This window comes from Mauremys mutica, chromosome 6 (assembly GCF_020497125.1).
Source record: "Mauremys mutica isolate MM-2020 ecotype Southern chromosome 6, ASM2049712v1, whole genome shotgun sequence".
Lineage (NCBI taxonomy): Eukaryota > Metazoa > Chordata > Testudines > Geoemydidae > Mauremys > Mauremys mutica.
This window is the reverse complement of record NC_059077.1, coordinates 5,937,348-5,960,655: the sequence shown is the minus strand read 5'-3', so window position 1 is coordinate 5,960,655 and position 23,308 is coordinate 5,937,348. Positions and strand designations below refer to the sequence as shown.

Here is a 23,308-nt window from a genome sequence, read left to right as displayed (position 1 = left end):
CTGACCCTGCAAAGTTTGTCAAGAATCTTTTAAGATTTGCACTGAACAAGCGTGAAAACTGAACTGCCCTGTAGGCTCAGTCCATGCTACATCAGTGCAGAAGAGTGTAAGAGTTAAAATGTGCTAAATTCATCGCATCCAAGTTCTATATCAGAACTGGATCACAGGAGCAGAACTCAGTATTTGAGCTCTCTCTCCAAGCCGCACTTACGTGGACTGATGCAGTCCAGAGGTAACTGGATCCGATGTTAATTTCATAGTTAAAGCTGTGATGGCTTTATCTCTCTGATTGGGAAATCTGCTCTGTTATATTTGGGATTGGTGAACAGATTCCGATAAATAAAAATACTGACCCCACAACTTTTTTAGAGAGTCATAAAAAGTTCAGTAGTGAAAAAAATATATCTACTTGCACACAGCACTTCTACAGTGTTCACACCTCTTTTTGTGTTTGCTTCCCATGAATAGTCTAGTGAACTGGTTTACCAGCGGGGATGGTCATGGAATAGTGAATTGTAGGCAAATACTGCTGACTATTCAAAAAACGAAAATTGGTTTTAAAAATCAGAAACCTGATTCAAAGTGTGATGGTAGGAAGAAAAATAGGCCACATGATCTGCACATTGAATCGAAAATCAGATCAGATTTTGAATACTCACCAAAAAGCTACACACCAAGAGCCATTCACAGAAATTTTCTAGCGAAGAATTTCAGATAATGAATAAACTGGGGAGAATCCTGATTTGTTTGTGGACAATTCAGACAAGGGGAAACTGTGTGGTACTCTATTGTGAAGGAACCGATGGGGAATAGGATTGAAATTCATCTTAGAAAATATTTGTTGTGAACTATTTTTCCCAGCTCTATACTGAACACCCGGATGGCCATAAAGAAACTTGTCATTTAAAACGTAAGTGTGGAATTGCCCCTCTTTGCTGCCCTAAAGCCATGGTTCAACTAGCCAGAACGACTGGTATTTGCCTTGAAGCTATAACTAGAGCTGGGCAAAATTTGTCGGAAAAATAGTTTATTTGCTAAAAAATGCAGTTTCGACCGGAAACTATCTGCGAATTTGACATGAATAGTTTCGGCCGTTCACAAAATGGCCAGAGGAGGAAGTGCCGGGGTGTCTTTCTGCTTCTTCTCTCCCCACCCAAGAATCTTTAGCCCAATGCTTAGGGAACTCACCAGGGATGTGGGAAATTAAGTTCAAATCCCTGCTCTGGATCAGACCTGAACTGGGCTTTTTTGATTCAGTAAGAAACGCCCCCAAACATTCAGATATGGTTCAACTTGAACTAATGTTTTTCTCTGATTTTTCAGGGCTGCCACCAAACTGAGAAGTCAGTTATCCCCCCAGCTCTGTTTAGTACCTTAGGACAGGGGAGTTGATAGTCCTGTTAAAAGGGTATTTCAGTGATTGCAGGAGTGATGAAAGGTGCTAGGCCTGAAAGCTCTGGAGGTCAAAGACTTCTCCTGATCCCAAAAATGGCAGAGTGTAGCCGGGTGAGAGCACTTCTGGGCGTGAGAGCGGAACTCTTTCTCCATTGCCCACCCAATCCGTGTCCCTCTCTTGTGACACTTCCAAGAAAGGCACCACCTAAGGTCAGCAGTGGCAGAGTTGCTTTGGGAGACAGACATCTGCCGAACAGGAGGTGAACTGAAACTACCTCTTGTTTCGCCGAGGCCAGACTTGTGATAAGCACTGAGATGGTCCAGTGGGGGCCATGGTGGGTTAAACTTACTGTGGGCAAGGAAAGGGTTATTGACATTAAAGCGACTAATTAGATTACCAATTCCAGGCATGCAATTAAAATAGCACTGTGATGTACTAGTGAGGGGTCATATTGATATGATTCAAGTGCTGAAAGAAATGACAGCTGTATTCCCAGGGCAGAGCAGGATTGCTGGGGAGATTGTCGGCTGTGTTTATTACAGACGGGTCGGGGGGCTGATTTTACGAGGCTGTTTCTGATGAAGGTTGCTCAGAGATGAGAAGCTGCACCTCTAACATAGCCTGCCCAGAGGATGATAAGGAGTGAACAAATGGCTGTTACTAGAGGACAACTGGAACCTCACCCAGCCCCCTAAGTCCTGAAGGTCCCCGGACTTAAATTCCCAGTTCCAAAATCACTTGCTAGGTTTTGGACTGAAGTGAATACAAAGCTAGAAAAGGGCCTGTTTTGCAGTTTGGCTTGAACTCATGATCTTGCCCAGAGGAACACACTTGAGTTTTGGCTTGGGTCCTGATCCATCTTCCATTGCAGTCACTGGGTGTTTTTCCATCATCAGCATTGGGAGCTGGATCAAGCCTTTAGCACCAGATTGTGACACCCTTACTCACACAGCAGTGCCGTACTCCAAAGTAGCTCCGCTGACTAAAGCGGGTACTGAAGGTGAGCTACTGCGGGGAGTTACTTGTCGATATGGGTAAGGGTATCATAGCTGTGACGGGTTCGGTCACAGAGACCCCCTTGGCATTGTCACCTGATGTGCTGAAACTACCTCTGAGCTCGTTTTCTTTGCCAGCTTGGGGCTCCAGAACCCTGTCTTGCTGAGCCAGCCATGCCAGCCTGCTGCAACACAGACCCAGGGTCTGAACCACACCCCCAGAGCTGCAGACTAAACTGAAAACAGCTCAGCAAGTGCTCCTGTCTCCAGCACCCACTCCCAATGGGATCCAAACCCCAACTAAATCTCTTTTACTCTATATAAAACTTAAACAGGGTAAACTCATAAATTGTCTGCCCTCTCTAACACTGATAGAGAGATGTGCACAGCTGTTTGCTCCCCCAGGTATTAATCACTTACCTTGGGTTAATAAATGAACAAACGTGATTGTATTAAGTATAAAAAGTAGGATTTAAGTGGTTTCAAGTAATAACAAACAGCACAAAAAAAAACAGGAGTACTTGTGGCACCTTAAAGACTAACAAATTTATTTTAGTATGAGCTTTCGTGAGCTGCAGCTCACTTCTTGGGTTGCATAGAATGGAACACACAGACAGGGGATATTTATACATACAGAGAACATGAAAAGGTGGAAGTATGCATACCAACAGGCAGAGTCTAATCAATTGAGATGAGCTATCGTTAGCAGGAGGAAAAAAAACTTTTTGAAGTGATAATTAAGATGGCCCATAGAAGGTGTGAGGAGAACTTAACATAGGGAAATAGATTCAATTACATTACACCAATGTAATGACACCAATTGAATCTATTTCCCTATGTTAAGTTCTCCTCACACCTTCTATGGGCCATCTTAATTATCACTTCAAAAAGTTTTTTTTCCTCCTGCTAACGATAGCTCATCTCAATTGATTAGACTCTGCCTGTTGGTATGCATACTTCCACCTTTTCATGTTCTCTGTATGTATAAATATCCCCTGTCTGTGTGTTCCATTCTATGCATCCGAAGAAGTGAGCTGCAGCTCACGAAAGCTCATGCTAAAATAAATTTGTTAGTCTTTAAGGTGCCACAAGTACTCCTGGTTTTTTTTGCGGATACAGACTAACACGGCTGCTACTCTGAAAACAGCACAAAGTAAGTTACCAAGCAAAATAAAACAAAACACACAAGTCTAAGCCTAATACATTAAGAAACTGATTACAGATAAAATCTCACCCTCAGAGATGTTTCAATAAGCCTCTTTCACTAGAATTCTTCCTAGTCTGGGCCCAATCCATTCCCCAGTACAGTCCTTGTTAGTTCCAGGAGGCATCTTAGGTGGAAACTAGGGGTTTTCTCACGACTGGAAACTCCCTTTGTTCTGTTCCACCCCCTTTTATAGCTTTGGCACAAGGCGGGAATCCTTTGTCTCTCTCTGGGTCCCCATCCCTCCTTCTTACTGAAAAAGCACCAAGTTTAAGATGGTGCTTTGGGTTACTTGCTTTGGGTTACTTACTTTGGGTTACTTACTTTGGGTTAATAAATGAACAAACGTGATTTTATTAAGTATAAAAAGTAGGATTTAAGTGGTTTCAAGTAATAACAAACAAATCCTTTGTCTCTCTCTGGGTCCCCATCCCTCCTTCTAACTGAAAAAGCACCAAGTTTAAGATGGATTCCAGTATCATGTGACATGTTCACATATGCTGTGAGACTTCATTACTCCCTGGCTGGCACACACATATACAGGAAGGCTTACAAGTAAATAGAATCATTTACAACCAATTGTCCTGGTTAATGGGAGCCATCAAGATTCTAAACCACCATTAATGGCCCACACTTTGCATAACTACAGTAGGACCTCTGAATTATATTTCATATTCCTAATTTCAGATACAAGAATGATACATTCATACAAATAGGATGAACACACTCAGTAGATTAGAGGCTTTGTAATGATACCTTACAAGAGACCTTTTGCATAAAGCATATTCCAGTTACATCATATTCACACTTATAAACCTATTTTTAGAAAGCATATGGAGTGCAACGTCACAATAGCCTGCTCTGAGTGATCCAGGCCTTGACCTCAAGGTGAGATCACTGTGTTTGCAGTTATCCTTGTGTACCACTGGTAGGCTGCGGGTAGTGAAGGATGCAGAAGCACAACCACTCCAAGACCTTTTCCCAAGAGTCATGCTGAAGTCAGTACTTGGTCCCAGCCCTCTCAGGGGAGTTAATCACCTTTGAGAAGCTGGGCGTTGCTGCCTATTATTCAACAAGGCTTTACACAAGGAGCCAGAGTCTTCCTTGACTCACCTCTGTTATCATCCTTTGACTCCGCTGGGGTAGCACGTGGCATTGAAAGCTTTAATAACAGCATGGAGCTCTGAACTTCTCAGCTTCTGAGGGCTTTGTCAGTGCTGTTGTTGTTGCTCCATAGGTGCCCATGATCTTTACAGAAAGAGATGGGTCTCTTTGCCCCAGGAGCAAGGACATGAATAGATCCTCAGCACGTCCCTGTCAGACTGGCTGAAGCACCGCCATCTTCATTTTACAATGGGGAAACAGAGCCTCTCTCTTTTATTCCATTGCTTGTAGGGTGCTTAGCAGAATGGGGCCCTGATCCTTGACTGGGGCCCCTCAGTGGTACTGTAAGAGTAATGGTAAATAGCTCACCAAAAGACCATCCCTCCTCCTCAATAAGAATAATGAAACACACAGAGGTTACGTGAATTTGCCTGATAGCACACAGCAAGTCTGCGGCAAAACTCAGGATAGAACCCTGACTCCCCGACCTAAAAGAAGAGAAGGGAGTTCATAGGCTCAGGTGAAGATGAGAGGCATTTCATTTCTTGTTTCTTTCCTTTGGCATCTCCGATGGTGATTACTTTATAGGAACTCTCTGACTTTGTACAGCATGGCCAGGATCCCTTTAAAATTCAGGACTTGGAGTGCATAGTACAGTTTAAAAAAAAACTTGCAAAAGAAGTTTTTCAAGGGGGTAACTGGGGAGTAGCATGCTTACAGGAAGATGGATCTACCCTGCCCTCCATGGGAGAATTAAAGCCCACACCTAGGCTTATGCTCATTTGCAGTTGTCCCCATCACACAGCTGTTCGGATTTGCTGGTATTTTCTCTAGCCCAGGTGTCTCTGAAGCTTCTGTCTCCAGCACCAGGAGACTGGCATCTGTGCAATCATAACTCCTAATGTATGGGATATAAAGAATCTGTTAAACAGAACAAAAAAGGGAGAAAGGGGAGAGTTACACCCAAGGAAACTGCTCCAGCTGAGATGTGATTAGGGCTCCCAAAAGCTACCGGGTTGTGATGAGCAGGTGAACTCAGCAAACATTTTGAAGCCTGCAGCAGAATTAGCCCCTGAGGATGTGTTGTTTGAAGGGGGCTATGCAGGAGGAGGATAGATTTTGTTCTTGTTGTTTTGAGTTAAGTTGTTGGGGGCGATTGGGGTTTTCTGTCCTAATTTCCAAAACCGCTCCATTTTACAAGGTTCATGTGTTTTTCAGCAAGGTACCACGGAGAAGTTAATTAGCTAATTTACAATTAGCTACCACAGAATTCGTAATTGCTTCCCCTGTGGAAAGGGACATAATCATCATCACGCAGCCGTAGGACTGCTGTGAAAATGGCAGTAGGAGCATGCGGCTCGGACCACAGGAAATGCCCTGCTTTTAGCCTACTGAGCTGCCTGATTAGCAAATGTGAGGAGGGGGAGAGTTGTAGGGGGGAGCAGAGACTCAGGATGAGGGATGTAGCCTGAGCCGGCAAATTGAGATTCAGACCTGGAGCTGGTTCCAAACTTCCCCAGAGTTCAGTAGCTCAGATCTGGAGTTCCCTCTCTATGCTTTGGATATTAGGAAAAACTTTTTCACTCAGAGTGGTGATGCACTGGAATGGGTTACCTAGGGAGGTGGTGGAATCTCCTTCCTTCGAGGTTTTTAAGGTCAGGATTGACAAAGCCCTGGCTGGGATGATTTAGTTGGGAATTGGTCCTGCTTTGAACAGGGGGTTGGACTAGATGACCTCCTGAGGTCCCTTCCAACCCTGATATTTGATGAGTCTATGATTCTAAGGTAGACACTGCCTCTGTTCTGAAAGCTAACACAGCTTGAGGGCTATTTTTGCTTCCTGTGATGTAATCCAGAGGTTCCCAAACTGGCATGTGGGTCACCCATGATCTGCGGGGAACTTTGCAGCGAGCTGGCTGGTCACATAACACTAGCTTCCTCCCACACACACGCCCTTCCAGCTGCTGCCATTGGCCTGTAGGCTGCTCACTGCAGAGAAGAACCTGGAGGCCTGTGCAACCCTCTGGGAACAAAGAGGAGAAAATGGCCCTTGGTGCCTGAGTTAGTGGCTGCTGAGGAGAGCAAAACAGGAGCTGACTTCCCAGGACACACTGAATGCAGCAGGACCCCTCCTCGCTGCCGAGTGCATAGCCTGCTGCAGTGGGTAGCAGATAGCCAGGGAGAGCCACTCTATCTCTTGCGCCCTCTCTGCTCATTGTGACACACCAAGTTTAACAGGCGGTCATCATCTGTTTAGCTAAGCATGGGTGCAGGAGTGTCTTTCCATGGTGCTGGAGGACACAGGCTCACACACCCTGCAGATAGATCTGAGCTCTGAAGCCAGTCACTAGTGGTATGTGCAATCCCTGTCACAACTGGTGACATTTGGAAGCAGAAAAGAATAGTAGTGAGTCAAACAGGGATGAATAATACTAATAAGGAATTAATTAATATGTGGATTCATTGCTAAAATGAAGGTATGCAGCAGGCTGAGGCCTAAATGTTAGAAAGTCAGCAGTTGCCTTATCGCATTTCCTCATGCATTTGCCTTTGGCAGGATCTGAAAAGGTGTATATTGTGCCTGCCTATAGAATGTACACACATCTGGATTGTGCCTGCTATTGCATACACACACATCTGTATTGTACCTGACCACCGACTGTACACACATCTGTATTGGACCTGCCTATAGAATACACGCTCATAATCTATCCACTTATATCATATGCCACGGCAATGAGCTTGTTACACAGATACACAAACTCATAGCTTTTAAGGCCCAAAGGCATGGTTGTGATCATCTCTGTCTTCCTACATGACACAGGCCACAGAAGACAGCCAGATCTCTCTCTGTATTATGGAGGTACTAGTTGCGACGTCACAGGTATGTTCGGAGTCTGTTTTTCTGCTAGAGCAGGGATTCTACCTCTTTGTTTAGTATGAAGAATGCATACAGAGAGAGAGAGAGAGCTACACATATATGTGTGTGTGACCCTGATTTTTCCCCTAGGCCCTTCACAGTCTCGGCGAGTATCATACACATCCTTTGCCCTGCAGAGGGTCAGGCATCCTGTATCTCATTGTCCCTTCTGTCTCTTGAATTAGCACTTCCCCTCACTTGACATTCTATTATTGCACCTCTCTTGCCTGCCGTCTCCTTCCCTAGGCCCGTCTGACACCTCTGCCTTACGCTTATCATGGAAACATAACATTTAAATACAAATAGAACAGGGAATAATTTAACCCCTATTCACACCAAGGGAGGTGCCAGGCCTTCATATAAACACAGTCCGGGAGATTTATAGACACCATATATTTAGCTAACAAGATACATTTCTTCACCCGTGTGGCTTGTAGCCAGTGCCACTGACTCAAGCGAGCCCTAGCAGGGTTGGCAGAGGAGCCTGCGGGTGGGAACCCTTGTTACATTGTAATATCAGAGGTGTCATTAAGGGTACATCTTCTATATTATTTTTTTGGTTTCGTTTCTCCAGCTTTTGATGTCCCAGCAGAGACCCAGGTACCTTGCACTGTTGCTGGAATGGATGGGAAATGTAGGCTACATACGGTTACTCTACAGAGAGGCCTTGTGGTTAATTTATATTTTAATTTATTTGTCATGTTTATTACTGTAATGCCTAGGGACCAACCAAGATTGGGGCCCCATTGTGCTAGGTGCTGTACGAACACAAAGCCCTAGACAGTCCCTGCCCCAAAGACTTGCAATCTAAATAGGCAAGGCAGACACAGAATAGGGGAAAGGACGAATCAACACGCTAGCTGCAGCTGGTCGAGTAGAGCAATCAATGTGGTGGCTGAAAATGACCTGTTAGGGAAGAGTGTTAGATAGAAGGGGATCAGCAAAGGCAGGGGTCGGCAGCCTTTCAGAAGTGCTGTGCCGAGTCTTCATTTATTCACGCTAATTTAAGGTGTCGTGTGCCGGTCATACATTTTAACATTTTTACAAGGTCTCTTTCTATAAGTCTATAATATATAACTAAACTATTGTTGTATGTAAAGGAAATAAGGTTTTTAAAATGTTTAAGAAGCTTCATTTAAAATTAAATTAAAATGCAGAGCCCCCAGACTGCTGGCCAGGACCCGGGCAGTGTGAGTGCCCCTGAAAATCAGCTCGAGTGCCGCCTTCGGCACGTGTGCCATAGGTTGCCTACCCCGAGCTAAGCAGAAAGACAAAGGGAAGGGAGAGGGGTAAGGGTGACATAAAACAAGCAAAAAGAGGGAGGGAGGAATGTCTGAGAGTCAGGCGTAGAATGAGGCTGAGGTAATGAGACTGCAAGACTGAGGGCAGGAAAAGGAGGCTGGAGCAAACAGCCAATCAGCACTGGGTGGAGAAATCACAGTCAAAATTGTAGAAAATATTACCAATGTCCATCAGTGCCAGCTTTATTTCTGTTGAGGGCACCGAAGAAGGAAAGGAACCAGCTTGACTCTCAGATTCCAAGTTTGGGTTTTTTCTACTGGCAGCTTTTACTCATAAACTGAGCTTAATTGATCTGGAATCACTGAGACATCATAACCGTGGGGCTCAGTGGAGCTGTTTGTAGGGAGTCACTTTTAGGGAGCCAGCTCTGTCAATCGGGATGATGATATCTATCTTCTTCAAAGGGCTGTTCTGAGAATGACCTAGCCCATGGTTGCAAAGCGCTCTGAATGGGACAAGTTCAGAGTTTGGGGTATTCTGACCCAGAGTCTTGCATGGTCCAGTCCAGAAACAGATGCCAGCATGGAATTGAGATGCAAGTTTGGAAACTAACACACACACAATGTTCCGGAATGGTTTGATCCAGGGGATTGGTTTAAGTCCATGCCCAGACTTGAACGTTTGATGTCTCTCCCTTTCTGTTAAACTTCCACTGTGCAGACATTGCCTTTCACTTGGCAGCAGCAAAATCAGCGTGCTCTGCATGATGGGACAGTAACCCAGTGCAGTGAGTCTCATAACAGGCTGCTCTGGAAGCGTCGCCGATAGAGAGAGTATATAGCGTACATTCATCCCCGTGCACAACACACCGTGTCCAATGCAATCCTTCTCCATTTTGCTCTGGTGGCCTAATGGCCTTACTCATGCTCTCTCAGACATATTTGATGAGGTTGAGCCAAGTTACCGTGGCGCTCGGCATGTCAGCCTTTTGTTTGGGACTTGACAAAGCATCTGGGGGCACTGGTGGTGGGAAAGGTTCAGTGTAAGCTCATTAGTGGATTATGGTGCTGTAATTTCAGTCGCATGCAAATGAATCCAGGTGCACGTCGAGATCGGGAACCCACTGAATGTTCCCAGCTGCTGCCGTGTACCTCCGCTCTTCCCATTCTGTGCACGGGATACATTATTATAATGTCGCAATGAGCTTTCTTGCAGGTCTGGAATGCAAAGACTGCCTGGGAGCCGTTGGTTGTTAAAGCGACTCATATCACCAGCCATTTGTGTGAACATTTAGGTGTCTGAGACAGCAGTTGCCATAAATAACGGTTATAAAAAACACTAGGCAAAGATTTTCAAAAGTGATTTGCAGTGCCCAAATTGGAGTCACCTTAAAGGGGCCTGATTTTCAGCGGGGCGAGTGCTCAGCCCTTTCTGAAAATCAGGCCATGTTAAGGTGGGTCGACTTGGGCCCCAAAGTCACAAGCCACTTTTGAAAATCTTGGCCCTAAAGCCATGGGCAAGTGAGCAGAGGGTCTCAGTCCAGTGGCTGGTGGTCACGTGGCCATCTGGTGGACATGTCACAAAACTGGCGGTGATGGGCACCTTTTGCTCGCAGTCTTCAGTGAGACGCGGATGACTGAATGTCGGGGAAAAGGGAGTAAAACCAAAAAATTAAAGGTTTGTGTAACATACCTAGATTTATGCTTTGCATAAACTAAACTAGGCAAGGCAGGATCAGGCCAGGTCCACACTAGGAACTTTTGCTGGTATTATAACATTGATTAAGAGTGTCAATTTTGTCTGACACATCGATACCGGTAAAAACCCTAGAGCAGACACAGTTATACCAGCATAAAAGTGTTTTTCTTGGTAAAAGTGCTTTCCTAGGGAGGCAGTATAGGCTTTACTGGCAAAAGCACTTTTTTACCAGTATTAGCTATGTCAGCACCGGGAAGGTTTGCTTGCATACCCATACCAGTGTAGTTATACCAGCAAGTTTTCTTCTAGTGGAGACTTGGCTTCAGTTGTGCTCAAAGATCTTTCTTTCCCCTGCACCTCACCTCCATCTGGGGCAGCCAACCCTCCTTCTCCAAACCAGTTTTCCCCAGACACTTACACACACAGTAGGGTTTTGGACTTACTGCTTTCTCTAAGACTGTCTAGCCAAGGCCTAAAAAGATGCTTCATTGAGGATATGACTAGCGTTAATAGCTACCTTTCAAAGGTTTAACACCCCATCACAGAGATTCCATTGAACAGAGCAATTTGCCCATGGAGTATAGTGGTTTCTGATGGGCCATACACATTGTATCTCCAAGAAGATGGTTTCATCTGTTGTGGGGGAGACTTTTCTACAGTTAGATGTGACCAAGGAAGATGCTGGAAGCTCCTCGGACTCATAGAGCTATAGAGAACATTTATAATATTTAGTCCATTCCTTGCCAGTGGAGTATTAAATGACTCAATTACTTGAAAAAATATTCTAAACAAAGCACTGAAAAATGTACAGTGGGGAAGTCTGACACTGCACTAAACAATCTTCCTAGCTCCTATTTCCAGGGTTCACAGTAGATCTGGTTAAGACAGTCATCAAAGCTATCACTTTCCTTACGCGTTCCTCTAGAAAACAAGCCTTCGCGCTGTCCATTACTTTAGCTACTTCAGCTGAGATGGGGGAAAAGAAAGCGTGGGGATAACCCAGTGTGTTGTGTTCCTACTATTTCAGCACTGGCTACACAGCTAAAGGTGATGTAAAGGTTGGTCATCTTCCTACTCTAGCCATGTGTGCATTTTGTATACACAGAGTGCTCTTGGTTCATCAGGATCACCCTAATGGGGTAGGGGTAGGGTTCTAATCCACTGCATGAAAAATTACTTTTAGCTCCATTTCTAAGGCAATTTGCTAATTTACAGATGACCCTTGGGTATGTGAACATTGATCAAACCAGTTTAAGCGGAGCAGTTTGCCTAAATCACCACTTTCTCAATGAGTAAAACTGGTGCAAATCACCCATGTTCTCAGCCAGAAAAGGGGTTTTGTAAACGGGCATTCTGTTCAGGTTCAGGTTATTAACATGCACATTTTTAAAAAAGTCAAAGTATTTCTTTATTTACTAACATGCATTTATTCAAATTGGTTGCATCTGTTCTGTAAACTGCTTGGAGAAAAAAACCCATCTTGGTTCACACACATTTACATAGTATTTAATGAATGATGAGTTACACATTTATGAAGCATGTGTAAATGGCCTATTTACATACACAATGTACACCATGTAAATTTCCGTTTTTCCCCTTCATGCAGTGATATTGTCTAGCGCGGCCAGTCACAATGCTATGAATAGAAATCCATTCTAACAGTGGCTCCGGTGCCCACTCAAGTCCATGAGTGTCTTTCTGCTGACTTTGGTGGCCATTGGATTGGGCCCTGTCTTTGGGTGCTTTGTCAAAGTTTGTTCCTTTTAACAGCCGGGTCTACATTAGGAGCTGTTTACCGATATAGGTATAACAGTATAGTATAATGACAAAATGTTTTTAGGGTGGACGCTGCTTATCCTGGGAAAGCTGGGTTGTCACTGTTTATTCATATTCCACACCCAAGCTATACCAGTAAAAGTGCAGTTCTTCCAATATAACTGCGTCTACACTAGGGGGTTATGCAGGCACAGCTGTGTTGATCAGGGATCAGACCTTTTCACACCCCTGATTGACATGCCTGTAGTGTAAACATTGCCTTATCGTAAGCCCAAAGGTAAATACAATGCTTGCCATTAAACAACCAACATCTACCAACAGAGCACAGTGGTATCAGATGCTAGCGGGTCTCCCATTAGTTGAAATAGGATGGACCTGTCCTATCTCAGATACTTGTATTAGTAAATTTTGGCTTTAAATGGTGACCACTGCAAGTTTGGGAAAGTTTGGGCAAAATCCATTCAGTTGGCTTCAATCAGCTGACCTCCAAAAATAGTCAGAATACATATTTGTCTGTGTGTATATGTAGAGATCTGTGTGGGTACATAAATGTGTTTATATGTATAATGTGTATGTGAGCGTTTATATATATTTATATAAGACCAAAACTTTCATTTACAAGTCAGGGCTTCCATTTCGTTTAATTACTTCCCTCGCTGCTTTAAATCAAAGACCAATTCAAAACAGAGCCGCTTCTGTTAAACTTAATTATTTTCTCCTGCAGCTTATAGGGTAAAGTGGTGGCTACTAGAAAGGGCACTTCCTAATTGAAGGTTGGTTCTAAATGCCATCCTTGTATGTATTCCCTTTGAATGGCAGTCTGGAAAATACCAGTGTTTTATTTCCGGGGACTCGCCTCCAAAGACTGAGCAGAGAGAACTGACTCGTGAGGCTTGGGGCATCAATTTTCAGAGGTGACTAATTGGTTTTAGGTGCTTCGGTTTTCCAGGGCTCAACGTGGTACTTGGCACTTTCTGAAAACCAGACCCCTTTAAGGCATTTCCAGCTTGGCATCCAAAATCCGTAGCCACTTCTGAAAATGTTTGCCTTGGTGGGGAGAGGAGAGGGGCAGCTCCCTCCCACCTCTTTCTTTTGCACGTTATGTGGAGTCATATTGGCTTTCGCACTCCTCCTGAATATGGTAAGCATCTCTTTATTTTGTTCCAGAAGACAGAAAACTCTTTGTGGGGATGCTCAACAAGCAGCAGTCAGAAGACGACGTGCGCAGGCTATTCGAGGCGTTCGGGAACATCGAGGAGTGCACGATCCTCCGGGGACCCGATGGCAACAGCAAAGGTAAGACGGCTCGTGATGCACGGTGCGTGGCCCCTCCAGCCAGTCCCAACCTCTGTACAACAGTATCCATTAGACCAAGGTGACTCGGTGGCTAGATGAATGTCACCCCTTGGATTGGTTAGGGCCAAACTTTCAAATTCAGGTCCCTAAGGAGTGGGTCAGACTCTCTGCTGCTGTAAATGGGCCAAGGTCCATTGAAGAACATGTGGACCAGCCGAGATTGGCCCAGTCTCTGCAGGATATGTGTGCCTGAGCACAAAGGGCCAGCTGCATGCATAAAATACATGCCCACAAATGATTATGTGCGTACACTTCTTTGCCTGCATACCAGCTTGCATGCATCACGACCCACCTTGTAAGTGCATGCTTTGTGGGCACCACCTAAGTACTTATTTTTGAAAATGTGCCCACCCATATCCCGTAAAGTTTGCTTCCATAATCCGCCCTGAGGCAATCCAGAGCCACGTTTTCCTTTGTCTGCGTTTGAGTGTCTTCGGGTGAAATGTGCTCATTCATTCTCTTAACAGAACCAAGTGTTCCACTTGCCATCTTCAGCCACTAGCTCTTCCCAAGTCCCAAATGATTTTATTATGTGTATTACAGGCCCCAATCCATATTGAGACCCCATTATTCTGGGTGATGTACAAACAATAAGAGAAAGTCTCTCTCCTATACAGCTAATAGTTAAAGAGACCAGACAAAGAATAGGAGGGGAAAAAAGAAGTCCATGGAGAGAAAAGGCCCCTCTAAGCCCACACAGCTGCCCAGCAACAGAGCCAAGAATGGAAGCCAGGGCCCCTTTCTCTTCTCTCTCGCCTCCAACACAAGAGTTCCTCTTCATTATCATGTGGAATTCTCACTGTGGCCACTCCAGGCTATCAATACTCCCACCAATACTACAGGAATAGTGTTTTAGGGTTTGCTGCTGCACCCAATGAAGTCAATGGGAGTTTGACCAATTCCATTGGGAGCATAAGCAAAAGTAACGAAACACCAAAAGAAAGGCCATTTTTGTAGCATGTTCAGCAGAGCTGGTCAGAAAATCCCCATTATTCTTCATGAAAAACATGTTTTTAAAATGGTTCTTTTCCCCTACATTTCCAAAGAAATCAAAAACGGAAAAGATGTCAATTTTCACAAAAGAGGTTTGGTTGAAATGTTAAATTTGGGGGTGTCACTCTTGGCTGGACCTTTAATGGGAAATGGCTCTCAGCCTCCTCTGCGAGACGATTAACTCCTCTACCCACGTGGGGAATATAAAGACGGGTCATGTGATTCCATCAGGCTTCCTGGATAAATAAGGGAGAGGCCTGGGAGAGGGAGCGAGAAAGGTCGGCAAAGGTCTGGAGAAGGTTACTGAGGGCTGCAGAGAGCACCCTGAAATAGCCAGGACCAGGCGTGGAGCAGATGTGCACCTGCTGGTCTCTGAGCCAGAGAGAGCTGGGGAAGGCTGAGTCAAAAGAGCAAAGCAGCCGAAGAGGTTTGCCTGCTGGTCTCTCTGAATGATAGAGAAGCCTCGAGAAGAGTTTTGGATCCTTTTCTTGGGAAAGGAAGGACTCCAGGTAGGTAGGCCTGTGAGTGGCTGCTTGGAGATCAGGGAAGGACTCCAGCTAGAAACGCTTGGGACTGGCTGCTTGATGAAGAGCAGACTGGACCCGAAGAAGAGCTAGAGCTGTGAATGAACTGTTGTGTTGTGGGTCGATGGACTTTACTGTGGAATTTTGAGCCTTGTTTCAACTTGTTCATTATTAGACCAGCCCCAAATAGGGGTGTTATTAGCCAGGGGAAAGCCTTTGTGGATTAGTTCCAGGAACCTCAGAGGGAAACTGAGGCAAAGCCGCCCTTGGCCACAAAGAGGCAATCTGGAGACAGAGATTCAGTTACAGAGGGAAATAAAATTTCAAAACCCAAAATCTTTTACTCAAAAAATTGGGGGGAGAGTGCTTGCTTGTGCCCTGCACTTCCCTGAGAAAAGCCAGGTAATTTTGACCAAAATAAAAATTCTCTATGATCAAAAAGCCAAATGTTTCAACTAGCTGTAATATGCAGACCAGTATTGCAGGTTCCAGGAAGCATGCTGACTTCTGAGTATGGAGATGAACTTCTGAACTTGTTTCCTTATTTGATTTTGGGACATTTAAAAATAAAATTTACTCCGCCATTAGCAGAGTCTAAAATCAGTGAAGCCAGCAGTGTCCAAGGAGGCAGACTGGTGCAGCTGAACTGAGAAACCAGATTTCTCAACTCCCTGTACTGAGCTTTTCCTCACTGGAAATGGTAGAAGCCCCATCACTTAAAGATGGCCTGGGCAAGGTGGTGAAGAATGTATAGGACGAAGGAAATGATCTTGCATTTTTCCCCAGAAGAATGGACTGGATAATCACATGAACCTAACTTTCGCAGCAAGGCATAACGGGTGTGCACAATGCAAAGACCCACAATTGCATACAAATAGGAACCTGCACTTGTAAGATAGGTAAATACACACAGAAGGGCCATTTTGCATGTGCATATACCCACTAGCTTGCACAAACTGCAGGGAAACAAATGCACATACGTTTTTGAGTGTGCACCTGTCGCGCCCTGATTTAAACAGTGTGCCTCGTCCGTATTTGCCATCCCCAATTTAAAAGCTCTTATATCAGGTTTCACAGACAAATACTTAAAATTTGAAAATTGGTCTCATTGGATTGACTAGCCAGTTGTTGGCCCTTTTGAGACAGTACTTATCACCTGGACGCATGGAGCTGGGGGAGTTCTGTCCTTGAAGCATGGCACATCACAGCCTTTTTTCGAGCATCAGCATTTGAACAAGAATTTTCCATCTAATATCAGGGTCATTCTTCCAACCGTTTCCTAGAAAAGTATCTTCAATTTAAACAGGAAGCCCTTCTCTCTTGACAGTGAAATGCATCCATTAAATATTGATCGGCATGTAATATTTCATCAAATGTGCTGGCGTCTGTGAAGAAGACACCAGTCCTGTTGTTGCAGTTCATATGTCACCAGATATTTTGACATGTGACAACATTGACGGGCATATTTCTGCAACACGAAGACAGAGGATCCTAACCACAGTGACATATTTGAGAAAGACACTGCTATGCCTATAAAGTCATTCTCAGCCAGCAAAGATTCTTCATCTTCAGACAGACCTCAGCTTGTCAAGGTGGTAGGAAACAGCCAGGGGAAAGGGAGTGTGCCATCCGATATACACTCTGCTCTGGGGGGGGGTGTCTGGGAAAGTCTAACACCAAGAGCGGAAATTGGATGCTAACGCCGTGCAGGGAGGTAGCAATCACAGCAGAATGGGAGGGTTGTTCCACACCAGAGGATCTCAGCTTTCTCCCAGCCACGATTCCTTCCAAGCCACCTACTTTTTAAGGGTTTAATCCAATGCACATTGAAATTAATGGGATACTATCCACTGATCTGAATGTCTGTTGACTCCAGCTCTTATTCCATAGGGCTCACTTTTCAGCTTTTTCACAGTCCCATGTGATGCATCATTGCTCCCCCTGTTACTCATTAAGTATTAGCCTGATGATAGCTAGAGAAGAAGACACACACACACTCACAAATGCCAGCCTGTGTCTTGATGGACTTTTTCCACCCCTTTTTCCACCCCACTGTGAGCTGGAGAGGTTTGCCTGTAAGTTACAGCTTCATCTCCTGAACGGCTGGGACTTAAGAACATAATAGCTGCCATAATGAGTCAGACTAATGGTCCATCTAGCCCAGTGTCCTGTCTCCCACAAAGGCCAGTACCAGAGCTTCCAGGGGAATGTACAGAACAGGGCAATATTGGAGAGATCCATCCCATCTTCCCCTCCTGGCTTCTGGCAGTTAGAGGTTTGAGGTCACCCCAAGTATGGTTTTGCATCCCTTCCCATCCAGGCTAATAGCCATTGATGGATCTATCCTCCATGAATTTACCTAGTTCTTTTTTGGAACTCAGTTATATTTTCAGCCATCACAACATGCCATGGCAATGAGTTCCCTGGATTAATTTTGTGTTGTGCGATAAAGTATTTCCTTGGTCTCCCTCTGTCCTTGTAGCTCCTCCTACTGTTCTGTTTGATCCTGCTGTTGCTCCATCGCTGTAAAGCCAATTAAACGAGTGTAGTGCCGGTGAATGGGGCTGGACTGACAGAACACTAATCTCCCCCACTGCACGCCCACCTCCCTGCCATTCTGCCAGTATCTTCCCAGAGAGGGCCAGTCTCTAGGGCAGTGGTTCTTAACCTTTACTGCAGCCTGCACCCCTTTGGTTCTCAAAATACGTTTTCACGCCCCTTATCAAAAATCATTGAAGTAGGTCAGTTCTTTAAACCTAGATATATCATAACTATCGAATGAAAGAGAGAGAATTATATATTTATTTTAATTTTGCAGTAAAATTAAGAATACATGAAAAATTACACACTTTTTATAAGTTTACCGGCTCAGTGATTCTTCTGCTGTTGCTTTTGTTCAATGATGTTCAAAAAACGAGGCACTTTTTTTGAAATAACCACAAGCATGTCATCGCTCACATTTAGGCAGCTTCTGGCCTTTGTTTTGATGTGTAAGAGTGATGAAAATCCTATCTCACACAAGTATGTAGTTGCAAATGGCACCAGTTGTAGAAATGGCGCTACGTGAGCACCCCAGACATTCTCAAGTGTCATGGTCTCAAACTCCATTCGGATACGGCCATTGGCTCATAATTCAATGAGATCATCTTTCATCAAATCACTATCGCTGTTGGAATCCAGGTCAAAAAGAAATGGATCCAGTCTGCTGTGGAAGTAAACTGTAGCCGACGCGCTAATAGTTAGCAGCTAACTGAATTCAAACAAAGCCGCGATGCTACCACATCATCATCTGCGCATGTGTCAAGAAATACCCCGCAACATGGTGATACCCTGTATTTTCTAGTGAGATAATTTCACTACAATTAGCTTAAAAACTTGAAAATAAATTTTTTTGTTTGTATATTACAGTAATAGTTAAAAATGTATAATGTTAATAGATACACAGGTTTGATTAAACAAAGTAGTTGTACTTACATGCCTGTGCTTAATTTGTGTTTTTGATGATTTACCTTCTAAAAAATCTGGCATGTCTTGCACCCCCAGAAAGGGCATCTCGCACCCCCGGGGGGTGGGGGTGCACCCCAGGTTAAGAACCACTGCTCTAGGAGTTAGAGGTAATTCAGTCCAGCCATGGGTTGTGGATGTTTGTCCATTAGAATTAACTTGAGACCTATCCATTTATTTCTCAGAGTTCGCCAAACGGCAGTCAGATGGCCACGAGCCCCCAGCATTTTAGGCTCCTGTTTAGAAATCCATCTCTAACCAGGAATGCACTTAAATACGTGAGGTCAGATTTTTAAAGGTGTTTAGGGGCTTAACTCCTATTGAAATCAATGAGAATTGGGCACCTAAATACCTTTTAAAAATCTGGCCCCATGGTTAACTTTAAGCGCTTGCTTAAGCACATTGGCAAGAACAAGAGGCACCAGACTCCTGAAGGTCCTAATGAAAAAAGAAGTGATGAGCCTGTCTCTTCTAGCCTTTTTCTGTGTGTATGAAGTGAATCACTTCATTTGAGGAAGAAACAAGAACGTTCTCACCCTTTCTCTCAGTTGCTCCCCATTCCTAGTCCTGCTTCATGGAGCAGCTGGTACGGGAACCCACAAGGGGAGAGGCAACTCTAGATTTAATCCTGAGTGGAGCGCAGGAGCTGGTCCAAGAGATAACTATAGCAGGACCGCTTGGAAATAGTGACCATAATACAATAGCATTCAACATCCCTGTGGTGGGAAGAACACAACTGCCCAACACTGTGGCATTTAATTTCAAAAGGGGGAACTATACAAAAATGAGGGGGTTAGTTAGACAAAAGTTAAAAGGTACAGTGACTAAGGTGAAATCCCTGCAAGTTGCATGGGCCCTTTTTAAAGACACCATAATAGAGGCCCAACTTCAATGTATACCCCAAATTAAGAAACACAGTAGAAGAACTAAAAAAGAGCCACCATGGCTTAACAACCATGTAAAAGAAGCAGTGAGAGATAAAAAGACTTCTTTTAAAAAGTGGAAGTCAAATCCTAGTGAGGCAAATAGAAAGGAGCACAAACATTGCCAACTTAAGTGCAAGAGTGTAATAAGAAAAGCCAAAGAGGAGTTTGAAGAATGGCTAGCCAAAAACTCCAAAGGTAATAACAAAATGTTTTTTAAGTACATCAGAAGCAGGAAGCCTGCTAAACAACCAGTGGGGCCCCTTGACGATCGAAATACAAAAGGAGCGCTTAAAGATGATAAAGTCATTGCGGAGAAACTAAATGGATTCTTTGATTCAGTCTTCATGGCTGAGGATGTTAGGGAGATTCCCAAACCTGAGCTGGCTTTTGTAGGTGACAAATCTGAGGAACTGTCACAGATTGAAGTGTCACTAGAGGAGGTTTTGGAATTAATTGATAAACTCAACATTAACAAGTCACCAGGACCAGATGGCATTCACCCAAGAGTTCTGAAAGAACTCAAATATGAAGTTGCGGAACTATTAACTAAGGTTTGTAACCTGTCCTTTAAATCGGCATCGGTACCCAATGACTGGAAGTTAGCTAATGTAATGCCAATATTTAAAAAGGGCTCTAGAGGTGATCCCGGCAACTACAGACCGGTAAGTCTAACGTCGGTACTGGGCAAATTAGTCGAAACAATAGTTAAGAATAAAATTGTCAGACACACAGAAAAACAAACTGTTGAGCAATAGTCAACATGGTTTCTGTAAAGGGAAATCGTGTCTTACTAATCTATTAGAGTTCTTTGAAGGGGTCAACAAACATGTGGACAAGGGGGATCCGGTGGACATAGTGTACTTAGATTTCCAGAAAGCCTTTGACAAGGTCCCTCACCAAAGGCTCTTACGTAAATTAAGCTGTCATGGGATAAAAGGGAAGGTCCTTTCATGGACTGAGAACTGGTTAAAGGACAGGGAACAAAGGGTAGGAATTAATGGTAAATTCTCAGAATGGAGAGGGGTAACTAGTGGTGTTCCCCAAGGGTCAGTCCTAGGACCAATCCTATTCAATTTATTCATAAATGATCTGGAGAAAGGGGTAAACAGTGAGGTGGCAAAGTTTGCAGATGATACTAAACTACTCAAGATAGTTAAGACCAAAGCAGATTGTGAAGAACTTCAAAAAGATCTCACAAAACTAAGTGATTGGGCAACAAAATGGCAAATGAAATTTAATGTGGATAAATGTAAAGTAATGCACATTGGAAAAAATAACCCCAACTATACATACAACATGATGGGGGCTAATTTAGCTACAACGAGTCAGGAAAAAGATCTTGGAGTCATCGTGGATAGTTCTCTGAAGATGTCCACACAGTGTGCAGAGGCGGTCAAAAAAGCAAACAGGATGTTAGGAATCATTAAAAAGGAGATAGAGAATAAGACTGAGACTATATTATTGCCCTTGTATAAATCCATGGTACGCCCACATCTCGAATACTGTGTACAGATGTGGTCTCCTCATCTCAAAAAAGATATTCTAGCACTAGAAAAGGTTCAGAAAAGGGCAACTAAAATGATTAGGGGTTTGGAGAGGGTCCCATACGAGGAAAGATTAAAGAGGCTAGGACTCTTCAGCTTGGAAAAGAGAAGACTAAGGGGGGATATGATAGAGATCTATAAAATCATGAGTGATGTTGAGAAAGTGGATAAGGAAAAGTTATTTACTTATTCCCATAATACAAGAACTAGGGGTCACCAAATGAAATTAATAGGCAGCAGGTTTAAAACAAATAAAAGGAAGTTCTTCTTCACGCAGCGCACAGTCAACTTGTGGAACTCCTTACCTGAGGAGGTTTTGAAGGCTAGGACTATAACAATGTTTAAAAGGGGACCGGATAAATTCATGGTAGCTAAGTCCATAAATGGCTATTAGCCAGAATGGGTAAGAATGGTGTCCCTAGCCTCTGTTCGTCAGAGGATGGAGATGGATGGCAGGAGAGAGATCACTTGATCATTGCCTGTTGGGTTCACTCCCTCTGGGGCACCTGGCATTGGCCACTGTCGGTAGACAGATACTGGGCTAGATGGACCCTTGGTCTGACCCGGTACGGCCGTTCTTATGTTCTTATGGAGACTCACCTGGCATAATAAGAACAGCAGGAAGACTGAGGCGGATTCTCTCATACATAGCTTTTCTGCCCTTAACCACAGCGGCATTCCAATATTTTAATCATATAAGACCATAGAATTGGGGTGGGGGGTGGTGAGGGGGAAGACAGAGTAAATATATATCTGAGAGTGTTGCCAGCTCTCATAATTTGAGTCTTGGAAAGTTTGGTGCTTCTCTTAAAGTCCTGGCTCCTGGAGTCGTGAGGATCTCCACTTTCGCTTTTTTAAAAAGCAAGTTTGCTTCTGGTCCTCACAATTACAGGGAAAGGCTGGAAAACATGACTCAGCTGTAATCTAGATGCTCAAAACCCAGAAAGCAAAAAGAACCGCACATTTATTATTTTTAAATACTATGATTTTAGCCAGTCTTATGAATTTTTAGGGCCGATTCATGAGTTTTTCAAATGTGTGGGATTGGCAGTACTGCACTGACTTGTGATAGATACCCCCTTCCTGAGAAAGTGCCACAGGTTTTCAATGTCTCATGAAATGTCAGAACTAATCAATAATATGTGATTACATCACCCTCTCATGGCTGGAGGTCCACAAAGCACAGAACACGAATACAGCTGAAATAATTTCCCGTTTGCTCAGACAGTGGGAGCCTGTGGTTGCAGAATGGAAGGTTCCTTCTAAGTTCTTTCCCTCCTGATGATGTCCAAGCAGCCATGCGACGTGGTATGTCTGATGTCTGCAAAGTTAATTATACACGGTGATCACTGGTGATAAATATCCAAAGAATGCCAAACAGCAGAACTGGTTGGACATTTTCATAAGTTTGAAATAAATTGGCTTGAAATTCTGCAAGTCAAAATTTTTGTTTCCATTTTTTTGACCCACTGTAGTTGACAGTCTGTATATGGCAGAAGTTTTTAGGGTGAGTTAGTTGAGGAACTTGGCGATGAAATGGAACAAAGAGGAAATTTCTTCTGGAAGTCAGGAAAACACTTCCTGGCAATAAGGTCAATGAGGAAAGTCCTCTGAAGAAAGGACTAGAAGCCCCACTGGCGGATCTATTGAAATCTGGGGCAGAGGCAGCCTACGAGGCTATACAGTAAGGCATGTAGTAGTTTCTTGTGATAATAGGGGACTGGACTCAGGCCTTTGTCTCTGCATCATAACACCCTTGTGAGGCAGGGTAGTGCTGTCACCCCCATTTTACAGATGAGGAACTGAGGCAGAGAGAAGCTACGTGACATGCCCATGGTCACACAGGGAGTCTGGCCAGAGCAGGGGATTGAACCCAGGTATCCCAAGAATGACAGTGCTTTTCTTCAGTGCACGGTTTGTTTTGCTGACAGACGGAAAATGAGTGCTTTCTTGTCTATTGCTTTAGTAAACAGAGTTGGTTAGTGTAGGTGGAGAAAGCTGAAAAATCACCTCAGTCACTGCACGCTTGGAGACGCCAAAGGACAAGGCCAGCGAAGTGCCGACAATCCCATTGATCAGTTTTTTACGGGGGGTTGACAAATACAGACGCTCAAAATTTTCTGAAT

General features: G+C 44.0%; 1 protein-coding gene across 11 annotated transcripts in view; it reads left to right on the top strand.

The window, feature by feature from the left end:
- The window catches only part of CELF4 (CUGBP Elav-like family member 4), an 860,161-nt gene that overhangs the window by 685,844 nt on the left and 151,009 nt on the right, over nt 1-23,308 (top strand). For 7 of the 11 annotated variants that reach the window (XM_045021202.1, XM_045021205.1, XM_045021200.1 and 4 more), the window contains one exon: nt 13,503-13,631. In XM_045021202.1, the coding sequence (XP_044877137.1) occupies nt 13,503-13,631 (129 nt within the window). The remainder of the gene's footprint in view (nt 1-13,502; nt 13,632-23,308) is intronic. The other 4 variants (XM_045021207.1, XM_045021203.1, XM_045021206.1 and 1 more) reach the window with 1 other exon arrangement.